General features: G+C 43.3%; 1 protein-coding gene across 3 annotated transcripts in view; it reads left to right on the top strand.

The window, feature by feature from the left end:
* fam171a2a (family with sequence similarity 171 member A2a) overlaps positions 1–22,636 on the top strand; it is a 310,310-nt gene that overhangs the window by 113,536 nt on the left and 174,138 nt on the right. For 2 of the 3 annotated variants that reach the window (XM_043675235.1, XM_043675236.1), the window contains one exon: positions 4,020–4,247. In XM_043675235.1, the coding sequence (XP_043531170.1) occupies positions 4,020–4,247 (228 nt within the window). Of the gene's footprint in view, positions 1–4,019; positions 4,248–22,636 lie in introns of those variants that run through there. The other variant, XM_043675237.1, reaches the window with a different exon arrangement.

A 22,636-nucleotide genomic window follows, 5' to 3' on the forward strand; every position in this document is an offset into this window, starting at 1 on the left:
TTCTGTGCTGTATTACTCTCCAACTGTGTCTGATGGAATACTCGCCACTCGCCTGGATGAGTGCAGCTCCAACAATCGGGAAACTCATCACTATCCAGAACAAAGCAACTGGAAACTCCTCATCAATTCCATCCCTCCTCACCTTGGCAGCATTGTGTATCATCTACAAGATGCACTGCAGCAACTCTGTTTCCTTTGACAGCACGCCCCAACACAAAGACCAAGGAAAATAGGTGCATGGGAACAGCCATAGGTATCTCCCCAAGTCACATGGCATCCTGACTTGGAAATATATAGGCAATTCTCCACTGGCATTGGATCAAAATCCTGGAACTTCCTCCCAAACAGCACTGAGTGTATACATTTACCATGTGGATTGTCGTGGTGCAAGAAGGTGACACCACCACCTCCTTAGGTAAAGTTGTGATGGACCATGAATGTTGGTCTTCCCATGAATGAATAAAAAAGACATCTTGTCTCTACTTTCCAATCTCTCTCAATGTAGCATAGGAGATTAATTAATCAACCTTTTTGCAGTATTATGGGCGGCACCGTGGCTTAGTGGTTGGCACTGCTGCCTCATAGCACCAAGGACCAGGGTTTGATTCCGTCCTCGGGTGACTGTTTGTGTGGAGTTTGCACATTCTCCCCGTGTCTGCGTGTGCTTCCTTCGGGTGCTCCAGTTTCCTATCACAGTCCAAAGATGTGCAGGTTCGGTGGATTGGCCTTGCTAAGTTGCACGTAGTGTCCAGAGATATGCAGGGTGGGTGGGTTAGCCATAGGAAATGCAGGAGTGAAAGTGGGTTGGGTCCGGGTGGGATGCTCTTTGGAAGGTAGGTGTGGACTCAATGGGCTGAGCGGCCTGATTCGACACTGTAGGGATTCTATAATTACATATGTAAATGTATCTATCTTACTGTAAAATATTTTTGCAGTGTGGGGTGCACTGAATTTGTACAACATGGGGCGGTGAGGGAAGAATGTTGGGACCCCCCCCACCCCACCCCCAACCGCAGCCTCCAACCATGCCATAAACTGGTTACCTGGTCGTTCATCTCTGTGCTATGTGTAGGGCATTGATGTGTCAAGTCAGTAGCTATGTTTCTCAGATCTTAACAGTGGTTGCCTTCAAAAGTACTTCAATGCCTGTAAAACATGTTGAGGTATTCCAAGATAGTGAAAGGTGCCACACCCATTCAAGTACTTATTATGAATCAGTTTGCCTGGCTTTCAAAAACTGCTTCCTAGCATAACCTCACTGACAACTAACTTCATAACATTTCCTGTCCAAATGTAAGCTACTTTGTGACTCTGTAAATTCACGGCTTGTTTCCTCCAATTCTTGCAGCTGATTGGAGGGGAGACATCCATCAATACCAAATTCAAAAAGATGGCTATAGTGAATTATGAGGGATTTCAGCATCTTCCTTCCCAATTTGTTGCTTCAAGGGATTTAAGGGTCACTCCGTATACAGTTGCTTGGCTGACATTTGATTTTGACTTATTTGTACTCGAGGATCCAGTGAGATGAGTGAAGCGTAACCTTCAATGATCACATTGAAAATCAACTATTCTGCTTTGTTGTACTGTCTCTTTTTGCTTGTTAACTCTTCTGTGAAGCACCAAGGTATATTTTACATTTCCAAAATACCTTTTAGATAACTGTTGAGCGGTCAACCGTATTTGTCTACACAAAACAGTCACTACTCCTGAAAGCAATTCCTGGCCTATGAAGGGTGTATAGGTGCTGATGGCAGATGTTATGTAGCTCTTCAGGAATTTCTGTCTTTTCTTTCCTTCAGCTGAACTAACAATCCTTTTTATTTATGAAGCTGCCCTCTGGTTTTTGTATATTTTTGGGATGAGATGATGAGTTGCTGATTACCTCATCGGGGAGTTGTTTTATTGGAGTTACTGAGCCAGGATCGTGCAGAACAAGTGAAGATTTCATGACTAGAGCACTGAGTTAATGAATGTCTCCCTTTTTTTATATGAATTCTTCTCCCTGATCATTGGGTCTGTAACTCTTTCTGGGAGATTTCCCTGGTGATAGTCTGTATCCCCAATTTGCTACAGAATGAGATGCATCAAAAATGACAATAAATCATATTTATTTTCTTAAATATCAGCACACATAGCATAGAAGGGCTGTAATTTAGGAAGAATAGGATAGTGAGACTTACTGGATTGCCCTTTTAAAGAGCTAGCACAGGCATGCTGGACCAAATGTCCACCTCCTGTGCCATATGAAGCTTGAAGGAGACAACTGCAGGGAAACTATGCCTGGATTTTACTCCTTGTGTTTACTCAAGGGATTAACTGAACATTCCTTCAGGTTTTTGAAAGCTTCCTGGACGTGTTGCCATCAACAGTTTCTTGGAACCTCTCTCTGGAAAAGTGCAATTTAATATCAGGCCCTTCAGTACGTGGCAGAATGCAGGCTCATGAGAGTCAGCCACAAGCTGCAATTTGGAGCCATTTGAAGCAGCTGAAGAGAGGCTGGGCCAACAGTGAACTAGACAAAACTTCTGCAGAATTGAAAGTTGGATGGATTCCCGGTTCACTATCCAATTCCTAGAAATCCAAGTACAAGGAGACTGAGAGTAGAAAGGCAACTTCTGGGATGGATAATTTTGTGGAACTCTCAGGAGGTGGCAATAAAAGATGCAGGTTACACCTGCTGCCTGCCACAGATGTAGGAGCCTTACAATGCCCACGCTAAAATGGTCAAGGCCTTGAGAAAGCCAGATAGCTGTCATAGGCTCCCTACAGTGCAGAAAGAGGCTATTTAGCCCATTGAGTCTGCACCAAAGGCTGTCAATGAAACTCTGTAGCAATCCATTACACTCATTCCTTCCCCAAGAGAATAATTGATGAGGTGCACATATATGTGACCAAGCTCAAGGACAAGATGCAGCACCATGTCAAGCTAGTCTTCATGTGGCACTCAAAGGACTTGCGCATTGGGCTGAGAAATTAGTTAGTCATAGAGGTGTACAGCATGGAAACGGACCCTTCGGTCCAACTCGTCCATGCCGACCAGATATCCTAAATTAATCTAGTCCCTTTCATTAGCACTTGGACTATATACCTTTAAACCTTTTCCTATTCATATACCCATCCAGATGCCTTTTAAATGTTGTAATTTTACCAACCTCCACCTCTGACAGCTCATTCCATACACTCACCACCACCTGTGTGATTCAGTTGCCCCTTAGGTCCCTTTTAAATCTTTCCCCTATCACCCTAAACCTATGCTCTCTGGTTTTCAACTCTCCCACTCCAGGGAAAAGACTTTGTCTATTTACCCAATCCATGATTTTATAAACTTCTATCAGGTCACCCCTCAGCCTCCGACGCTCCAGGGAAAACCGCTCTAGCCTATTCAGCCTCTCCCTATAGCTGAAATCCTCCAACCCCGGCAACATCCTTGTATATCTTTTCTGAACCACTGACTAAATGAAAACGTGCCCTATAAAGTGCGGGTGGGAAGTGGTGGATAGATGGTATTTCAGGAACAGAGCACGATAAAGCAGTTCAAAGTGGTTTGAAAGTGTCTGTGAATGGGATGCATTGATAATAATTCTGATACACATAGACACGTTGAATTAATGTCTGTAGCACTAGGCTTTCTTATTGAAGGCAGAATTCTCCCCTGCTCCTTCCTTCTGTCTGCAAGGTTGTGCATCATTTTGGGAAAAGCTATTGGACAGTTGTCAATGAAAATTATTCCTGAAATCCGGAGATGCCCCACACTGAGGTGTCCCTGATTACATGAGACAGCTGGAGTGCTGCGTTAAGATCTAATGTTCTGTGGTAATTTCAGCTATTTCATGAGCTCATTACCTCCGGCTTTTCTGCTGTCCATAGTTGGTGCAAGACTGTCATGGCAACAGAGAGTGACAGCGCTCCCGTGAATTTTGATGTGAACTTCCAGGTTGAAGCTGTTTCATGTCCATTTATGCTGAATGTAATGTATACTCTGAATACTAACACGCTGCCTTTCCTCTCCTTTGCAGAGGTGTCTATAAAAGTTCAAGTCTTTGATAACGGCGACCTTTCACCCCTGACGGGGGCTGCGATTGACATTTACACAAATCAGTCCTGGTTAGCCACAGGAACCACTGATAAAGATGGAGTGGCTCTGATCACATTACAATACCGTCTGGGAACCTGGCTAATCGTCACTGCAGCAAAGTCTGGCTTTGTGACAAATTCTGCTCCATGGCATGCCAACAAAACACCACGTAAGTGAGACAGTGTCTGCAAAAGTCATATTAAAACGAGTGCCTTTCGTTTTGCAATGCACACGACTTGCTGGCAAAGTATAGAACTACACTTTGAGCTGCTGATCTGTTCAGGCTCCCTGTCAGGAGCATGTGCATTGGTGGAATGCACACCCATAAAATGATTTTCTGTCTGACAGAGTCTCCTGGAATTACAAACTTTGGCAATGGAATTGTTGGTAGGGAATGGTCTTCACTGTTCGAGCTGAAGGAGCATTGCTACATTATCCTGCTCAGGGAAGAGGTTAAATCATTCTGTGGGGAAAGAAAACACAAGCTAGCCTCCGATCAATCTTACCCTAGTGACCACCAGCAGTGTTGGTATCATTTCCTGTATGTGACAGATGGTCATGTATTTTCACAGAGTGCCTTTAAATAGTTTTTTTAAAAAGCCTGCAGGGAACGTCTACTTCCCAAGAGCCCTTCTCTCCCTCTCTCCCTCTCCCTCTCTGTCTCCTGTCACAATTCTGTAAATTGCTTGTGTCGAGATCCCACATCTGAATAGGGCATGTCATCTATCAATCAGACAGTACTTGCGGGCTTCAGACTTGGCTCTTTGAGTGATCTTCTGAAATTTCAGAGTTCTGTTGCCATCTTGAAAATAAAAAGAATATATTCAATACTGACAAATAGGCAATGCCATGGACAATTTGCTCATGTCTAATGATTTATTTGATCAGTTTTTTAAAAACTTTATGTACGTTTTTGGTAACCTGACGGTGCTATTTTATCATTGCTTGTCTCAGTTTAAAAACATTTGTAAAATGATGTAGATGTTAGTTTACCAGGATATTACTGTCCTCAGTAAAGGTATACTAATAAGGCAGATTAGAGGCAAAATTATCCTTTCTTTCTAATCTACCCTAGCCCAAGAATACAATTTGAGGCAATTTTAAAGGCAATTCTTCTCTATATTTAAACTGTGCTATACTTGATCTGACTATACTTTATATAAAACAGTTCCAGAAGAAATTAATGTAATTTTAACATGCAAAATCAGTGCATGTATAATTTGCTCTGTTAATAGTAGCAAGTATGTGCTTCCAATATTAGTTACATATGATCAGGAGTAAGAGTACACCAGATCATGACTGATCTGATTCTGGCCTCAACTCCACATACCCACCTTCCTAATCGCTTGCTGTATGTGCTTATTGATTTTTGTTTTGTGATTCATGTAGTGGTGCACCCAGATCCCTCTGTATCTCAGAGTCCTACAATCTTGATTTCAGTAATATGCTGTTTTCCTATTCCTCCTGCAGAATGGATAAGTTCACATTTTCCTACATTATAGATCATATACCAATTTTTTGCCAACTTGCTTAACCTCTATCCCTTTGCGGGTTCCTTATGTCTTCTTCGCAACTTAGTTTCTCAGTAGTTTTTGTGGCTTCCCCAGTTTTAGCAACCACACATTTTGTCCTTTCTTCAAGTCATTGATGTAAATTAGAGCTAATTGAGACCCCAGTGCTAATCCCTTTGGCACTCAATTAGTCAGATCATAACCCAAAGGTGACCCATTTAAGCATACCCCGTACAGGGGAACCTCGATTATCCGAACGACTTGGGTGGGCACTATTTCGTTCGGATAATCGATTATTCGGTTAATAGATTAAATGCCTTTCCTCTGGGACTCGGAGTTTTTAAAGTCTGCTCCCTGTTCAGGAGACTGCAAAAGCACACAGCACGCGAGCATGCGGCCAACCCCACACGCCTCCTGCTGCGTCCAACACCACACCCCAACCGTCCAACACTGCCCTCCCGCCCGCCCCTCCAACACCACCCTCCTGAACCCCAACCGTCCAACGCTGCTCCCTGCCCACTACCTATCTCCATCCAGCAGTGCCCCACCCCCCTCTCCGAGGCAGCTGAACAGGACACCAACAATAAGATTGCTGCTGCCTTTGTGGGGTACGTCTCCAAATAGCGCGTGCGCACTCCCGCGCGCACACGTAGCCAGGCGGTTTAGGGTGCACCCCTCTGTAGAACTCCAGGGAAAGTGTGGGGAGAGAGTGAGGGTGGAAGGTCAGTCATTTGGCGACAGTGCCTGTTTAATCACTGAAAACAATACAGTGTTGGAAACACGTCTTTGGTGTAATGTTTCTATCGGGACCTCGAGATTTCCTTCGGATAATCCAATTTTTGGATAACTGGTATTTGGATAATCGAGGTTCCTCTGTACTTTCTACTAGCCAATCAGTCCCTTGTCTATGCTCATATGTTACTTGCTGCACCATGAGCATTTCTTTTACACCTTGTCCGAACCCTTCTGGAAATGTAAGTGTGCTACGTCCACTTACCCTACAAAGGGCAGCAGCAGTTTTATATCAATGTTGATTGCCACTTTCTCAAAGGCATAGTTAGTAAGTTTGCAGATGATATTAAAATTGGTGGTATTGTGGACAGTGAAGAAAGGTCTGTTTCTGTACTGTATGACTCTAAACTCAAATGAATAAGTTCAGCGTGATTTCCCTTTCACAAAATCATGTTGAAGCTGCCTGATCGCATTAAGATTTTCAAGGTACCCTGCCATAAACTCGTTAATAGTAGATTCCAGCATTTTCCTAAGGTTGATGTTTAGTCATCAGTCCAGTAGTTTCCTGCTTTCTGAATCTGGCCTTTCTTCAATACAGGAGTCACATTTGCTATTTTCCAATCTAGGACTTTTCCAGAATGTAAGATGTTTCGGAAAATTAAACCAATATATTTACTACCTTAACGGCTTCTTCATTTAATGATTGAAGGATTAAATCTCATCAACTGAAGGGGACTTGTCAGGTGTTCTAATTCTTTTCTCAGTAGTTGTTCCCTGGCGATTGTTTTAAATTCCTAACTTCATTTCTGTTACCTCTGGAATAGTATTAATGTTCTCTGCATTGAATGGAAGTACTAAATGCTGTTTGTCTATATAGAACAATGGCTAATCGAAATTGGAAAACCCAGATTAAAGAAGGAGGTAATAGTACAGAACTTGGGAGAGGTTATTAAAATCTCCAGCACGGACACAAATAGGAGTGTGTTTGGAAAGGATTAGCAATCAAACGTCAAGCACACTGGACAAACCAATGAGAAGGTACATACAGGACTGAAGGTGTTTATATCTGAACGCAATATAAGGAATAAGGTAAATGAGTTTGTGGCCGGAGTGGGACCATTCGGCGCAGCCAGTTTGGCGCGAGCGGATTGGCGTGACCCATTTCGGTGCAGAACTGTTTTGTAATTATTCAGTAGTAGTTATTAAACTACTATTATTAAAATTATTAATTTATTTAAATTATTAAGATATATTAAAATAAAATATATTTCGGCGCAGACCCATTTGGTGCAGAGCTGTTATGTAGTTATTCAGTAGTAGTTATTAAACTACAATTATTAAAATATATTAAAATAAATACAAATTATTAAAATAAAATAAAACCCATTAAAATGCCATCAACAATTTTGTATTTGCCTTATTTCTTTCATTTTTAATTTTCTTTTTAACATTTTTACTGAAGAGGATAAACAATATTTTTCTTTTTATTGCTTTCATTAATGCTTGTAAGTAAGCCTGAAAAGGAATAAATAAGAGCTTAGCCAAATCGCTCGTGCCGAAATGGGTCTGCGCCGAAATGGGTCACGCCAAACTAGTCGTGCTGAATCGTTCGCGCCAAAGTGGCTGCGCCGAATGGTCCTACACCCGCTTGTGGCGCTGATCAAAATTGGCAAGTATGACGTGGTGGGTGTCACGGACACGTGGCTGCAAGGGGATCAGGATTGGGAGCTGACTGTTCAAGGATACACATCCTATTGAAAATATAGGCAGGTAGGCAGAGGGATTGCTGTTGCCTTATTAGTAAGAAATGAAAATAAGTCAATAGTAGGAAACTAAGTAGGGTCAGATGGTGTAGAATACATGCGGGTAGAACTGAGGAACCCTAAATGTTTAAAAAAAACCATAGTTGGAGTTAAATACAGGTCTCCAAACAATAGTTTGGATGCACCCAGGCGATAGAAAAGATGTGTTAGAAAGGCAAAGTTTCAGTGATCATGGGGGATTTCAGTATGTAGGTGGACTGGGAAATTCAGCTTGGTAATGATTCACAAGAAAATAAATTTGTAGAGTATGGTGGAGCCCACCAGGGAACAGGCAATACTGGATTTAGTGTTGTGCAATGAGGCAGGCTTGACAAGGTGAAGGAACCCTTGGCAGTTATTATAATATAATTGAATTTACTCTGTAATTTGAGAGGGAGAAGATTAGAATCAGAAGGAATGGTATTGCAGCTGAATAAAGGCAACTATAGAGGCATGAGGGAGGAGCTGGGCAGAATTAACTGGGAGAGGAGCCAAGCAGGAAAGACAGAGGAATAGCAATGGCAGGAGTTTCTGGGAATAACTCAGGAAACACAGCAGAGATTCATCCTGAGGCAATAGAAGCATGGTACAGGGAGGATGAGGCAACCATGCTGACTGGGGAAGTCAGGGATAGAATAAAGGCAAAAGAGAAAGTGGATAATAAACACAGCAGAGATTCATCCCGAGGCAATAGAAGCATGGTACAGGGAGGATGAGGCAACCATGGCTGACTGGGGAAGTCAGGGATAGAATAAAGGCAAAAGAGAAAGTGGATAATATGGTGAAGGGCAGTGGGTAACCAGAGGATTGGGAAGCTTACAAAGACCAAGAGAGGCACAAAAAAAATGTGGAGCGAGAAGATTAAATATGAGGGTAAGCTGACCAGTAATATAAAGGAAGACTGTAAGAGTCACTGTAGATATATAAAAGGCGAAAGAGAGGCAAAAGTTGACGTTAGGCTGCTGGAAAATAATACTGGAGATATAATAGTGGGAAACAAGGAAGTGGTTGAGGAACTGAATAATCACTTTGCATCAGTTTTCATGTGAGTAATATCCCAAAAACTCAAGAGTGAGGGGACAGATTCGCTCAAGGTAAACTTGCAGGTTGAGTCAATAGTTAGGAAGGCAAATGCAATGATTAGATTAGATTACTTACAGTGTGGAAACAGGCCCTTCGGCCCAACAAATCCACACCGACCCACCGAAGCGCAACCCACCCATTCCCCTACATTTACCCCTTTTCCTAACACTACGGGCAATTTAGCATGGCCAATTCACCTGACCTGCACATCTTTGGACTGTGGGAGGAAACCGGAGCACCCGGAGAAAACCCACGCAGACACTGGGAGAGTGTGCAAACTCCACACACACAGTCGCCTGAGTCGGGAATTGAACCCGGGTCTCTGGCGCTGTGAGGCAGCAGTGCTAACCACTGTGCCACCCACGAATGATGGCATTTATTTTGAGATGACTTGAAAATAAAAATAGTGATATACTTCTGAGGCTCTATAAGGCCCTGATCAGACCACATTTGGAGTATTGTGCACAGTTTTGTGCCCCATCTCTCAGGAAGGATGTACTGGCCCTGGACCATGTTCAGAGAAGGTTCACGAGAATAGCCCCAAGAATGAAAAGCTTAACATATGAGGAAGGCTTGAGGACTGTGGGCCTGTACTCGATGGAGTTTAGAAAGATGAGGGTGGACCTAACAGAATACTGAATGGCCTGGACAGAGTGGATGTGGGAAGATGTTTCCATTGGTAAGAGAGACTAGGACCCGAGGGTATAGCCTTAGAGTAAAGAGAAGACTTTTTAGAACAGAGATAAGGAGAAACTTCTTCAGCCAGAGAGTGGGGAATCTCTGCAATTCATTCCAACAGAAAGCTGTAGAGGCCAGCTCGTTGAATATATTTAAGACTGAGATAGATAGGTTCTTGATTGTCAAGGAGATCAAGGGTTATGGGGAGGAAGCAGGAGAATAGGGTTGAGACACTTGTCAGTCATGATTGAATGGCAGAGGAGACTTGATGGGTTGAATGGCCTAATTTCTGTTCCTATGCTTTAATGTTTTAGAAGAGACATTAGTCAAGACAGAGAAGGTTTGATCGTATAAGTCAAAGTGTATTGAGCAGCAGGTGGCTTTCATCTGCTTTACAACGCTGTCCAAGTTCAATTTCACCTGATCGGGCTTTTATTTACTTCTGCACAAGTATCGTTTAAGCATTTGTTATTGGCTAGTTCTTGTTGAGTCTTATGTGCTAATGTTGCTGTCCAGTTGCCCAACGTGCAGCATTTGCAAGAAGAGTGAAACCAGCATTTTGTCTCAGCTCATTCCTCACTTTGTGTATTGTGAAGCAATGGGCTTGAGCTCCACAAATGCTGAACTCACACTCCAATCGGTAAGAGGCTAAGTTGCAGGAGCAATACCATGTTCCCATTCTGCCTGCATGGAACTGCTCTTAACGGAGAATGGGTGTGATTGCTGAATCCTCCGCCCCCTTCATACCCCCACCCTCTCTGCTTGCCAGCAGGCATTGATGACCGGACTAATGCCATTTCACAATGAATAACGTAGGACAGAAAATAATTTAAAGGAGCTTGTTTTCAGATTCAGAGAAAAGATGTAATGTTTTTGCTTCAATCTTAATCACCCTTTCTTTGAAGCATGTCAGCTGGGTCTCCCCTCTAAGTGTTTTGCAAATGAGAATGGTTCACTAAGCATTTTTTTGTTTTGGTAAAAATTAATTTATTTTCCACATAAAGAATCACAGAATTGTTACAGTGCAGAAGGAGGCCATTCGGCCCCTTTGAGTCCTACTTGGTGCCAAACTCCTGCCTTTCCCCGTATCAATGAGTACTATGTCCACCCAAATGATTATTCAATGCCTGAATTGAATCTGCCCCCATCATATTTACAGGCAGTGCATTACAGACGCTAACTACTCACTTTATAAAAAGTTAAAATCACACAACACCAGGTTTTAGTCCAACGGGTTTAATTGGAAGCACTAGCTTTCGGAGCGCTGCTCCTTCATTAGGAAGGAGCGGTGCTCCGAAAGCCAGTGCTTCCAATTAAACCTGCTGGACTATAACCTGGTATTGTGTGATTTTTAACTTTGTAACCCCAGTCCAACACCAGCATCTCCAAAACACTTTTTTTTAAAAAGTGTTCTTGTTTGTACATTGCTGTGAATCTAAGCCCCTTTTTCTGTTTATGTGTGGGAAGAATTCCCTTCTTGACTGTATGATTTACTCTATGATACATGACTTGTAATGAGTTATGGCTTTTTAATGCAATTGTTGGTGCTCAAACCACGAATTGCCTAACTCTGTTTTGTTGTGAGTTCTGATTTCATCAGAATGCTTTGTTGGTATTGCAGCACAGTCAGGCACCTACTAACAATTGTGCCATTGAAAGTATGAAAAAAATGCAGTCACTAACATCTGTCCATGGTTTTCACAAGAGTATTTGGACAATGCCTGAATTCCTCCCAGTTTGCCTTTAATGCTTTAATTCCACAAAAGTCTAAAGAGAAAGTAAAAAAAATACTGGATTACCAACTGTGAATTTTAGTCTTGATGATTTTTTTCTTTGAAGTGAATATTCACCTATTTATGACTCTTTTGTCAATGAAATGGCTGCTCTGGGGATTGCAAACTCATTCAATCGAGAATTTAGTTGTGTCTTTGAATATGTAAATTCATGAATGATCTTGTTTGGAGTCTGGCATGGAAGAAAGATATTCATTTTGTGTTATTCATCTTGAATGAGAAGCAGAGTTAGAGAAGCACTTCACTCGGTTTGTGCTAGAGGCTGTGTGGTGAAGTACACATTGATCTTCAAATGCCAGGTCAAATGTACTTGTAAATTTTTCAAAGAAAACTAATGTTCTCCTGATCATTTCAAGACTCTGCCATAGGTACTCATGATGGTGAATGGGTCAAACATGTGGCCCAAGTAATAAGGGAAAATGCTGATTTTTCAGCACATCACATTCTTAGTGAATGCTAAAAATGTGGCATTAACCCTTCGTCCAGAGGCTCACTGAAGATGTTACCGAGTATGATGACAAAACGTCTGAAAATGAACCTTCCAGCTCAGCTAGCAAGGTTGAAACTTTATTGCTGGAACAGCACAGCAGGTCAGGCAGCATCCAGGGAACAGGAGATTCGACGTTTCGGGCACAGGCCCTTCTTCAGGAAGAAGGGCCTGTGCCCGAAACGTCGAATCTCCTGTTCCCTGGATGCTGCCTGACCTGCTGTGCTGTTCCAGCAATAAAGTTTCAACTTTGATCTCCAGCATCTGCAGACCTCACTTTCTCCTCGAAGAGCTCAGCTAGCAAGCCTACATCCATTAACCCTTCACTTCACAAAAAACAAATGACCGCTGAACGTCAAAAGTAAACAGGCATGATGGTGTTATGAATAGGCGGCACGGTGGCTGTTGCCTCTGAGCACCAGGGACCCATGTTTGATTCCACCCTCTGACGACGGCCTGAAGTTTGCGCATTCTCCCTTTGTCTGTGTGGGTTTCCTCCAGGTGCACCAATTTCCTCCCACAATCCAAAGATGTGCATGCTAGGTGGATTAGCCAAGGGAAATGAAGCAGATGGGTCTGGTTGGGATGCTCTTTGGAGGGTCAGTGTGGACTTGATAAGCTGAATGGCCTGCTTCCACACTATACGGACTCTATGATTCTAGACAGTTGACATCCATAATACGTTATCTCTTCAAAATCTCTGAAACCATCATTTAAAATTATTGCCAGAATGAACTGGATAAAATATTTGGGTCAGATGTATCTCACTGTCAAGTTCCTTACCACAAGTCTCCTTGTAAGGAGCACAGTGCTGGGGAATCAGGGGGAGTAGAAGGCCAGCATTTTTTACAGCTGGGAAGGTGTGTCAGAGTGTGATTCTAAGTTACACTTGTGTTCTGCTTACTAGCCAGAGCCTTGGGAATAGTTGTTGAACTGTCCTCTTGGCTGCACTTTACTTGGACCATGTAGAAATAGACACAAGAGGGAAGACAAACCTGGTAATAAATACTAATTTCTGTAAATATATGGATATTTTCACTACAGTTGCTTTCCTCTGTCTGCATACATGATGCTAACTTCCTGTTCAGATCTGATGTATAGGATGGGTTATATTTGAGACTATTTTGAATGGTTCTTTGTTACACAGGAAATCATAAATCATCTCAATCAGAGTTACAGTAACTCTGCAAGCCTGCAGAAGCGGTTTGTTTGTTAATTGATTGGTAAAAAAGTGACTCATATTTTGCCAGGCTTCATTGTCTTTCAATAAACAATGTGATGAGATTTGTGTACAAATAATCAGAAATAAAAGGATTTATTCTGGAACTGACCAGCTTTTCGAGATGAAAATCAGTAGATATTTATAAATTAATTCCCTTCTGAGGTTTTGAGAGTGATTAATACTGCACTGAGTTTTACCAGTCCTTAAAATATAGGCTGTGAGGCAAAAAGTTTGGAGAACTGTCATGGGAAGGCTGGTGTACCAGCTACCTTTCCACTGCCGTGCCAGTTTATCAGCAATAGGAAAGATGACTGATTACCATCTGACAGGTGGTAGTGTGTTCTCCCCTTCGGGTGCTCTGGTTTCCTCCCACCGTCCAAAGTTGTGCAGGTTAGGTAGATTGGCATTGGGAAATGTAGGGTTGCAGGGATAGGGGAGAGGTAGGGTTTGGTTGCTCTGTGCAATGCTCTTAGAGAGTCGGTACAGACTCATTGGACCCTTTCTGCACTGTTGGGATCCCATGGTTCCGTGAGGAGCTCAGTTAAAACACTTAGTTGTCTGCCTTGCTTTGCTGGCATTTTCCAGTGACCGAAGGCTCTCTGCCACATGAGGAAATGACCAGATAAACCTCACTGCCTCCCAGTGAGCTCTGCGAATGTAGGAACCAGACTTCCCTTCACATTCTTTGACCCATGATTCCCCCTTGGTAATGGTCATCCCTGTGGCCTCAGGTAATCCCTTCCTGTCTCTGGCAGGCAAGCCCTGGTGCTGCCGCACCCCCCTCCCCCACCCCACCCCATCGCCAAAACCCCCTAATGAATTGACTTTGAGGTTACATAGCCATTGATACACCCTCATCCTTTTCATTACTTTTCTTCAGAATTAAACACACAGGGGAGGCGATAGCCTAGTGGAATTATCGCTGGACTGTTAATCCTGAGATCCAGATAATATTCTGGGGACTAGGATTTGAACCCCGCCACAGCAGATGGTGGAATTCAGTGAATACCTGGAGTTCAGAATCTAATGATGACCTTTGTCGATTGTCAGAAAAACCCATCTGGTTCACTGATGTCCTTTAGGGAAGGAAACTGCCAACCTTAGCTGGTCTGGCCTACATGTGACTCCAGACCCACAACAATGTGGTTGACTCTTAACTGCCCTCTGGGCAATTAGGGATGGGCAAGAAATGCTGCCAAGTCAGCGATGCCTTCATCCCCTGAAAGAATAAAGAAAGAAATAAATGCTGTATGTGCAGCTCCACAAATGGCACCACTGCAGGTGGTGCTGCTGAGCTTCTGACCTCAAATTGCTGCCCACTGAAGCGTGGCCACCTCTTGCTTTCAGTCTTAAGCTCTCTCAACTCCATAAAGGTCAGGCCACAGTTTTAGAATTTAGGCTTTGATCCTGAAGTATAAAGAATGGTAATACTACCAGAGCAATTAACGAGAGGATTTGGGTTGCAGCAATCCTATTGGGACCAGCCATTCCTTATTTTTGTAGCTGTATTAAAGATTATTGCTCAGAATAAGCCAGTTGTCCCCATGTACCTCTCCCTTCCATTTTGGCCCTCAGTTGAGTATCCACTACATATCTATGTCTGTGGGGAGACCTGCTGACCGTGGTCCAGTCTGCCCATTTGGTTAAGTGTCCATTAAGTTGAGTTGTTGTGGGATACAGGCAGGTTTGAGATTGTTGCCTCACTGCCTCTTGTTCAGTGTGTTATTGGCTATGTGAGCGTGTGGGCATCACAGTTTCCGAAGTAAATAAATACCTCTTGGTTTGGGGATTTGAATGGAATGACTGGTCCTAAGATCGCTTCCTCATTTCCATTGGAGATGCCAAGCTGGCAATCATAATTGCCCAATGGAACTCGACCCAGGAGTTTATTCTGTGGGAAATCAGTGGCAGAGTTCCCTGAACCGTCATGTGAGAGTCAACTTGAGCGTGTTGCTGGTGGGAATGGTGAATGTTGAACTGAATTGGTGACCAAAACAGATTTCAATTGATCACTTCTCAAGTTATTCTGCTTAAACTCACCAAACACTTCTCCATGTCTCTCAGAGGCACATCAAGGCAAGCTCATTCTGTGGGTTAGAGTGAAGTGTGGTGAGTAGACAATATCTTGCCGTTCTGCATGTAGCAAGATCCCAAAGTGTACATTGAAATGAATAACTAGTCGATTTTAATTTGTCAATGTTGCTTGGATAATCATTGCCAGTCTGAACAGTACCAGCACTCCTGACTCATGATTAGCTAATCAAGAATCTGCATTGATTTTACTTCATAGCCAGAGCATACTAGTCTGTGTTTTATTGCCTAGTTTGCAATACCACTGACCTTGAACGTGAGCATTGTCCCCTGCGAATATTGGGAACACCAGCATTTTTTCAGATCTTTCCCCTGCGGACTGAGTTTGTGGAGACCACAGAGAAAAGATCAGTGACTCTGAATTACAGCACCCTTCGTGCGTACGCAGATAGGAAACTTTCAGTGATAGGCTGAATTTCTACATAGATGTCATTCTGGTTCAAAGTTGATGGACAATTGAAATGGGTTTCTTGTCAGCACAGTCTCTGTACTTAAATAGGATGTGAGCCTCTGAGAGTGAACTTACAGAGAAAAATATGCCTAGCTTTGCAGTGTTTCTTTATCTTCCCTTTAGGTTTGAGAGTTGCTTGCATACAATAAATATTAAAATCTTCAGCGAATTCAGTGTGAGCTCAACCAACCGCATTGTTTTTTTTGTGTGACATATGCGTAACATTTCCATTTTCCTGTTGACAGTATGCTTTTACCAACAGAGATCCCATCATTGGAAAATTGTTTGCACAAACCGTAATTTCCTGGACTGTATTGTGATACTGGATCTTTGTGTCAGAAGCTGGAATAAAAAAAGGGTGGACATTACACTTCAGTTATCTTGGTCACACCCTATCTGGAGTTAATAGCAGTGTATCTCAGGAAACGTAATGACTAGCCCTAAAGGAGTGTACGGTGGATTCAACCAAATGAGGCTCAGGATTAACTTACAAGGATAAGCTTCAGAAGCTTGAATAGTATTCTCTTGAGAATAGGAGACAACTAGTTATTGGTGCAGACATTCCATTCCCAATAGCAATAAATGCTGAGGCGCTAGCAGCTGTTGAGGGGCCTTAATGGAATTGAAAAGGGAGGCAATAGTCTACTGTATTATTGCTAGACTACTAATGCAGAAATCCACGGAATGATCTGGGGACCTGGGCTCAAATCAATACTGGGGCAGGACGAACTGTGCTGTAAGGTAGGTTCCAGCTGAATTGATCTTGGACCAGGATCATAACACAAAGGTTAAATAGTGTGGTCATAAGAACCTTAAACTCATTTAGGGAGGGAGGGCTCAGGAGAGGTTATTAAAGTTTCCTGGATAGGTATTAGGAAAGAGAGTATGGAAAGGATCAGGAATCTAACTTCAGACATAGCAGGTAAATGGACAACGATGAGAAGGGGGAGCTGTGAGGGTGCTTTACTTAAGTGCGCCCAGTATATGAGACAAGGTAAATGAATTTATAGCACAGATTAAAATTGGCAGGTACAGTGTTGGGGGTATCACAGAAATGTGGTTGCAAGGGAATCAAGTCTGGGAACTAAATATCCAATACATGATAATAGATACACAACCTATTGAAAGGATGGGCAGAAAAGTGAGTGCAAATGCAATGTTTTAAAAGACATTTGGACAGGTACATGGGATAGGAAAGGATTAGAGGGATGCGGGTCTAACTCAGGCAAATGGGGCTAGTGCAGTTTAGGAAACCTGGTCAGCCTGGATAGATTGGGCTGAAGGGTTTGTATCTGTGCTGTATAACACCTGCTATGGCCGATGGTGAAATTTGAATTCAAAGTTTTTTAAAAGTCTGGAGTTCAGACCGACTGAAGGTCACAAAACCTATCTGGTTCAGGGAAGGAAATCTGCCTTCCTCACCTGGTCTGGTCTGCATGTGACTCCATTCCCAAGGCAATGTGGTTGACTCTTAACTGTCCTAGACAGTGACACTCAAATCCCATGAATGAACTTAAAAAAAAAACTCAGCAGAGCTGACGTACACCTGAATCTAAAACTTTTGATTGTCCGGCATTGCTGTGTGGAAGCTAATACTCTCAACAAGCCTGACACAGAATTTTACTCTGATTTATTTGGAGCTGTTTCTGGATAGTCTCCTCAGGTTTGTCAAACTACTCCACGACCCCATAACCCTTGGCTCTGCTCAACAACCAAACTCCCTCCCCGCCCCCAACCCTGACCCAAACAACTCTGCTCACTTCTGACTCTCCATACCCCTGCCATCCATTGACAACATAGCCCCTTTCATGTCACCAGCTGAAGACACACGTCCCATGAGGTCTGCCCTTATGTCTGTTTTCCAATGGACGTGGAAATGCCAGATATTTGGAATTCATGGATTTCCCACACCCCTAACTACACTGGAACTGCACAATGCCACCCCCTCCTCCCTGACTGCCCCACCACCACCCTCATGGCCCCGCCTTAACTCCCTGTTTCCGCCTCTTTCCCCCCCTGCCCCCGCCCCACCCAACAATGCATTGCAATACAACTCAAGGAGAGGTATATGATCAAGCATGTTTCCTCTCAGTTGTGGTCAGACTTGGCTTTTATGGAATAATTTTCCATTGGTCTCTGTTTTTCACGACTTAACACACAAACAGAAGATAGTCAAGTTAATTTGTTTGTGAGTAGCTTGCAAGTTACTAGTTCACAGTTTTCTTGTCTAGTCCCTCAGTATTCACTCTAACCTCTTTGAATGCTAAAAGTCTTCCTCTGATCTTCAGCTATGCATGACCAGATTTTGAGTGTTTCTGCATGTTCAGCCTAATTCTGTTCATAAATTTAAAAGCTCAGTGTGGGCTACCCTCGACATTGAGTTTAATTGTGGGTGAAGTGCAACGTTTGAATTTTCCTGTTTTCAGCATCTTCCTCGTTCCCCTACAGCTCTCTCAGAGCTTTGTTCATGAAGAATTAGAAAGCTGTTGTCCTTTGCCCTTTGAGAATGGAGCCTGGATGGTGACATTGGCGGCTATATTCCCATTCTCCCCTCGCCTGCTTCTATCAATCTTCACCTTCAAGCCTATTCGAATTCAAATTTTACACAACACATGAAGTAAGTGTTTTGTACATGCACAGGGTGCCAATGTCACATTCCCCTCACCTGTTGCCCAGTATTTACTGAGCTAACCATGATGTTCCTCAAGTTATGTATGCACATAAAAGGTGAAAGTACCTTTTGAAGCACAAGGTTAGTTAAACTTCATCGCTGGCTGGACCAGCATCCACTGTCCATCCCTACTTACCCAGAGGGCAGTTAAGAGTCAACCACATTGCTGTGGGTCTGAGTCATGTGTAGGCCAGACCAGGTAAGGATGTCAGTTTCCTTACCCAGTTTCCTCCCTGCCTCTCCAAGTTCCCCTCCCTTTCTTTCCCAGTTTCCCTCCCTGTTTTTCCCAATTTCCCTCACTTTTTTTCCAACTTCCCTCCCTGTTTTTCCCAGTTTGATATTTCTGGGCAGAGAGTCTTTAGGGAGGTTGGAGGGAGGTGTCAAAGGGGAGGTGGTAAGGAATCAACTCTTGCAGTAATGAGGAATAATGCCATAGAATCCATTCAGCGTGGAAGCAAGCCATTCAGCCCATTGAGTCCACGCTGACCTTTTGAAGAGCATCCCATCCAGACCCACCCTTATCCCTGTAACCCAGCATTTCCAATGGCCAATAGGGAGCATTTGCTTTTTTGAGCGTGTGCAATGGACCCCCAACTAGTCAGGGAGAAATAAAAAGGCATGTACAGGCAAAACCCAGAGAAGTGTAAAAATACTTGGGTAATAATGGGTCGGAGATTTCAAGTTCCCAAATATTAACTGGGATAGGCAAAGTGTAAAGGATCAAGAGGGAGCGGAATGTTTAACAAAAATCAAGGAGAGATTTTAACGCAGCACATAGACAATTGTATTGCAGGCAATACTGCACTCTAATATTTCCCTAAAGCCAGGGAAATGATAAACATGGCAATGATTATCACCGTAGTTCAGTAAGACTTAAGGACAAAGATGGACCATTTTGAGAAATGTCTCAGGCTGCTGTGAGATGCCAGGTAAGAGATTGCAGGGGACTCTGACATTAATTTTCGAATCTCTCTGGCCACAGGAAAGGTGCCAGAGGACTGAAGGATGGCTAATGTAATACCATTACTCAAGAACAGTGGTGAGGATAAACCAGGAAACTACAGACCATTAGCTTAACATCTGTGGAAGAGAAATTATTTCTGAGAGATGGAATAACTACATTTGGAGAGACAAAGATTAGTCATGGATTGGCAGCATGGTTTTGTAAGGAGGTGATTGTGCCTAACAAATTTGATTGAAGTTCTTGAGGAGGTGACTAGGTATATAGATGAAGGTAATGCAGTTAATGTGGTCTACATGGACTTCAGCAAGGTTTTATAAGGCTCTTGGCATGTTGGTAAAGAAACTCATGTGATCCAAGGCACATTGGGTCCCAACATTTGCTCAGTGGGATGGAGCAGAAGGTGGTGATCGAAGTGTTTTTGTGATTGGAAGCCTCTGTCCATTGATGTCCCACAAGACTGTGCACTGCATCCCTTGCTATTTGTTGTCTGGACAAGACTGTAGGAGGTATGACCAGTAAGGCAGTTGTGGGTGGCACGGTGGCACAGTGGTTAGCACTGCTGCCTCACAGCGCCAGAGACCCGGGTTCAATTCCCGCCTCAGGCGACTGACTGTGTGGAGTTTGCACGTTTTCCCCGTGCCTGCGTGGGTTTCCTCCGGGTGCTCCGGTTTCCTCCCACAGTCCAAAGATGTGCAGGTCAGGTGAATTGGCCATGCTAAATTACCCGTAGTGTTAGGTAAGGGGTAAATGTAGGGGTATGGGTGGATTGCGCTTCGGCGGGGCGGTGTGGACTTGTTGGGCCGAAGGGCCTGTTTCCACACTGTAAGTAATCTAATCTAAGTTCACAGATGACATGACAATTGGTAATGCAGCAACTATTAAGAAGGAAGCCTTAGACTACAGAATGAGATAGATGGGCTGGTTAGATGAATAATCTGGAAAATATTCCTCAACACTGAGGTGATGCATTTTGGATGGCAGGACTGTAGGAAGTAGAGAGGATGAGAGTGACCTTGGTGTTCATTTTCATAGATCGTTGAATACAGTTGAACAGATGGATACGGAAATTAAAAATGCATATGGTAACTGCCTTATTAGTCAAGGCATTGAACACAAGAGTAAGAAGGTTATGGAGCTGAATATAATGTTAGTCTAGCCACAGCTGCAATACTGTGTGCAGTTCTGCTTGCCACACTATAGAAAGGTTGAGATTACATTAGAAAGGTTGCAGATGAGATTTGCCAGGATGCTGCCTGTGTTGGAGCAGTTTAGCTAGGAAGAGATAGTAGAGAGGCTGGGATTATTGTACTTAGAGTGGAGAGGAGAGATCTGATTGAGGTGTACAAAGTTTATGGAGGAATTTCAATAAGCAGATGGACTGGGAAAATCATGTACGATTGCAAGAAAAGGAATTTGTGCAATGTCTACGAGATGGCTTTTTGGAGCAGCTTGTGGCGGAGCCCATGAGGGAACAGGCAACACTGGATTTAGGGTTATGCAATGAGGCAGACTTGTTAAGGGAGCTTAAGGTGAAGGAACCTGGAGGAGGCAGTGATCATAATGTGATTGAATTTACTGTGCAATTTGAGAGGGAGAAGATAGAATCAGAGGGAACGGTATTACAGCTGAATAAAGGCAACTACAGAGGCATGAGGGAGCAGCTGGGCAGAATTGACTGGGAGAGAAGCCTAACAAGAAAATATTGGCACAGCAATGGCAGGAGTTTCTGGGAGTCATTCAGGAAACACAGCAGAGATTCAACCCAACGAGAAAGCAGCATGATACAGGGAGGATGAGGCAACATGGCTGACTGGGGAAGTCAGGAGTAGTATAAAGGCAAAAGAGAAAGTGAATAATGTGGTGAAGGGCAGTGGGTAACCAGAGGATTGGGAAGCTTACAAAGACAGAGGGCAACATAAAAAGAAATAAGGAGGGAGAAGATTAAATATGAGGGTAAGCTAGTCAGTAATATAAAGGAAGACTGTAAAAGTTTCTTTGGATATATAAAGAGCAAAAGTGGATATTAGGCTGCTGGAAAATAATGCTGGAGAGATAGTAGTGGGGAACAAAGGAAGTAGCTGAAGAACTGAATAATTACTTCGCATCAGTCTTCACAGTGGGAGACACGAGTAATATCCCAAAAATTCAAAGGTGAGGGGGCAGAGCTGAATATGGTGGCTATCACCAAGGAGAAGGTACTAGAAAAACTGAATGACCTGAAGATAGATAAAGCATGTGGACCAGATAGACTACACCACAAAGTTGCAAGGGAGATAACTGAAGAGATAGCGGAGGTGTGAGTGGTGATCATTGGGGAATTATTAGTGTTAGGGACAGTCCCAGAGGACTGGAAAATCACTAAAGTGACACCCCTGTTTAAAAAGGGAGTAAGGCAAAAGGTAGAAAATTACAGACTGATTAGCCTAACCTCAACCATGGGTAAGATCCTGGAATCCATTATGAAAGGTAAGATGTCTGGATACTTGGAGGTGTATGGTAAAATAGGGCAAAGTCAGCAGTGTCTCGTCAAGGGGAGGTCATGCCTGACTAATCTGCCAGAATTCTTTGAGGAAGTAACGAGCAGATTAGAACAAGGAGAGCAAATGCCTATTACCAACCTGGACTTCAAGAAGGCCTTTGGTAAGGTGCCGCACAGGAGGCTATTGAGTAAGATAAGGGCATGGTGTCAGAGGCAAGATGCTAGCATGGATAGAAGCTTGTCAGTCTGACAGAAAGCAGAGAGTGGGGATAAAAGGGTTCTTCTCAGGATGGCAGCTGGTGATAAGGCTCAGTGTGGGATCCCAACTTTCCACTTTATACATTAACAACCTAGATGAAGGAACTGTGGCATTCTGGCTATGTTTGCAGATGATACAAAGATAGGTAGAGGGACAGGTTGCATTGAGGAGGCAGAGAGGCTGCAGAAGGATTTGGACATGTTAGGAGAGTGGGCAAAGAAGCGGCTGATGGAGAACAATGTGGGAAAATGTGAGGTCATGCACCTTGGTAGGAAGAATAGAGGCATGGACTATTTTCTAAATTAGGAGAAAATTCAGAAGTCTGAAGTTCAAAG

The sequence above is a fragment of the Chiloscyllium plagiosum genome, chromosome 33 (genome assembly GCF_004010195.1).
Source record: "Chiloscyllium plagiosum isolate BGI_BamShark_2017 chromosome 33, ASM401019v2, whole genome shotgun sequence".
In the NCBI taxonomy this organism is placed as follows: Eukaryota; Metazoa; Chordata; class Chondrichthyes; order Orectolobiformes; family Hemiscylliidae; genus Chiloscyllium; species Chiloscyllium plagiosum.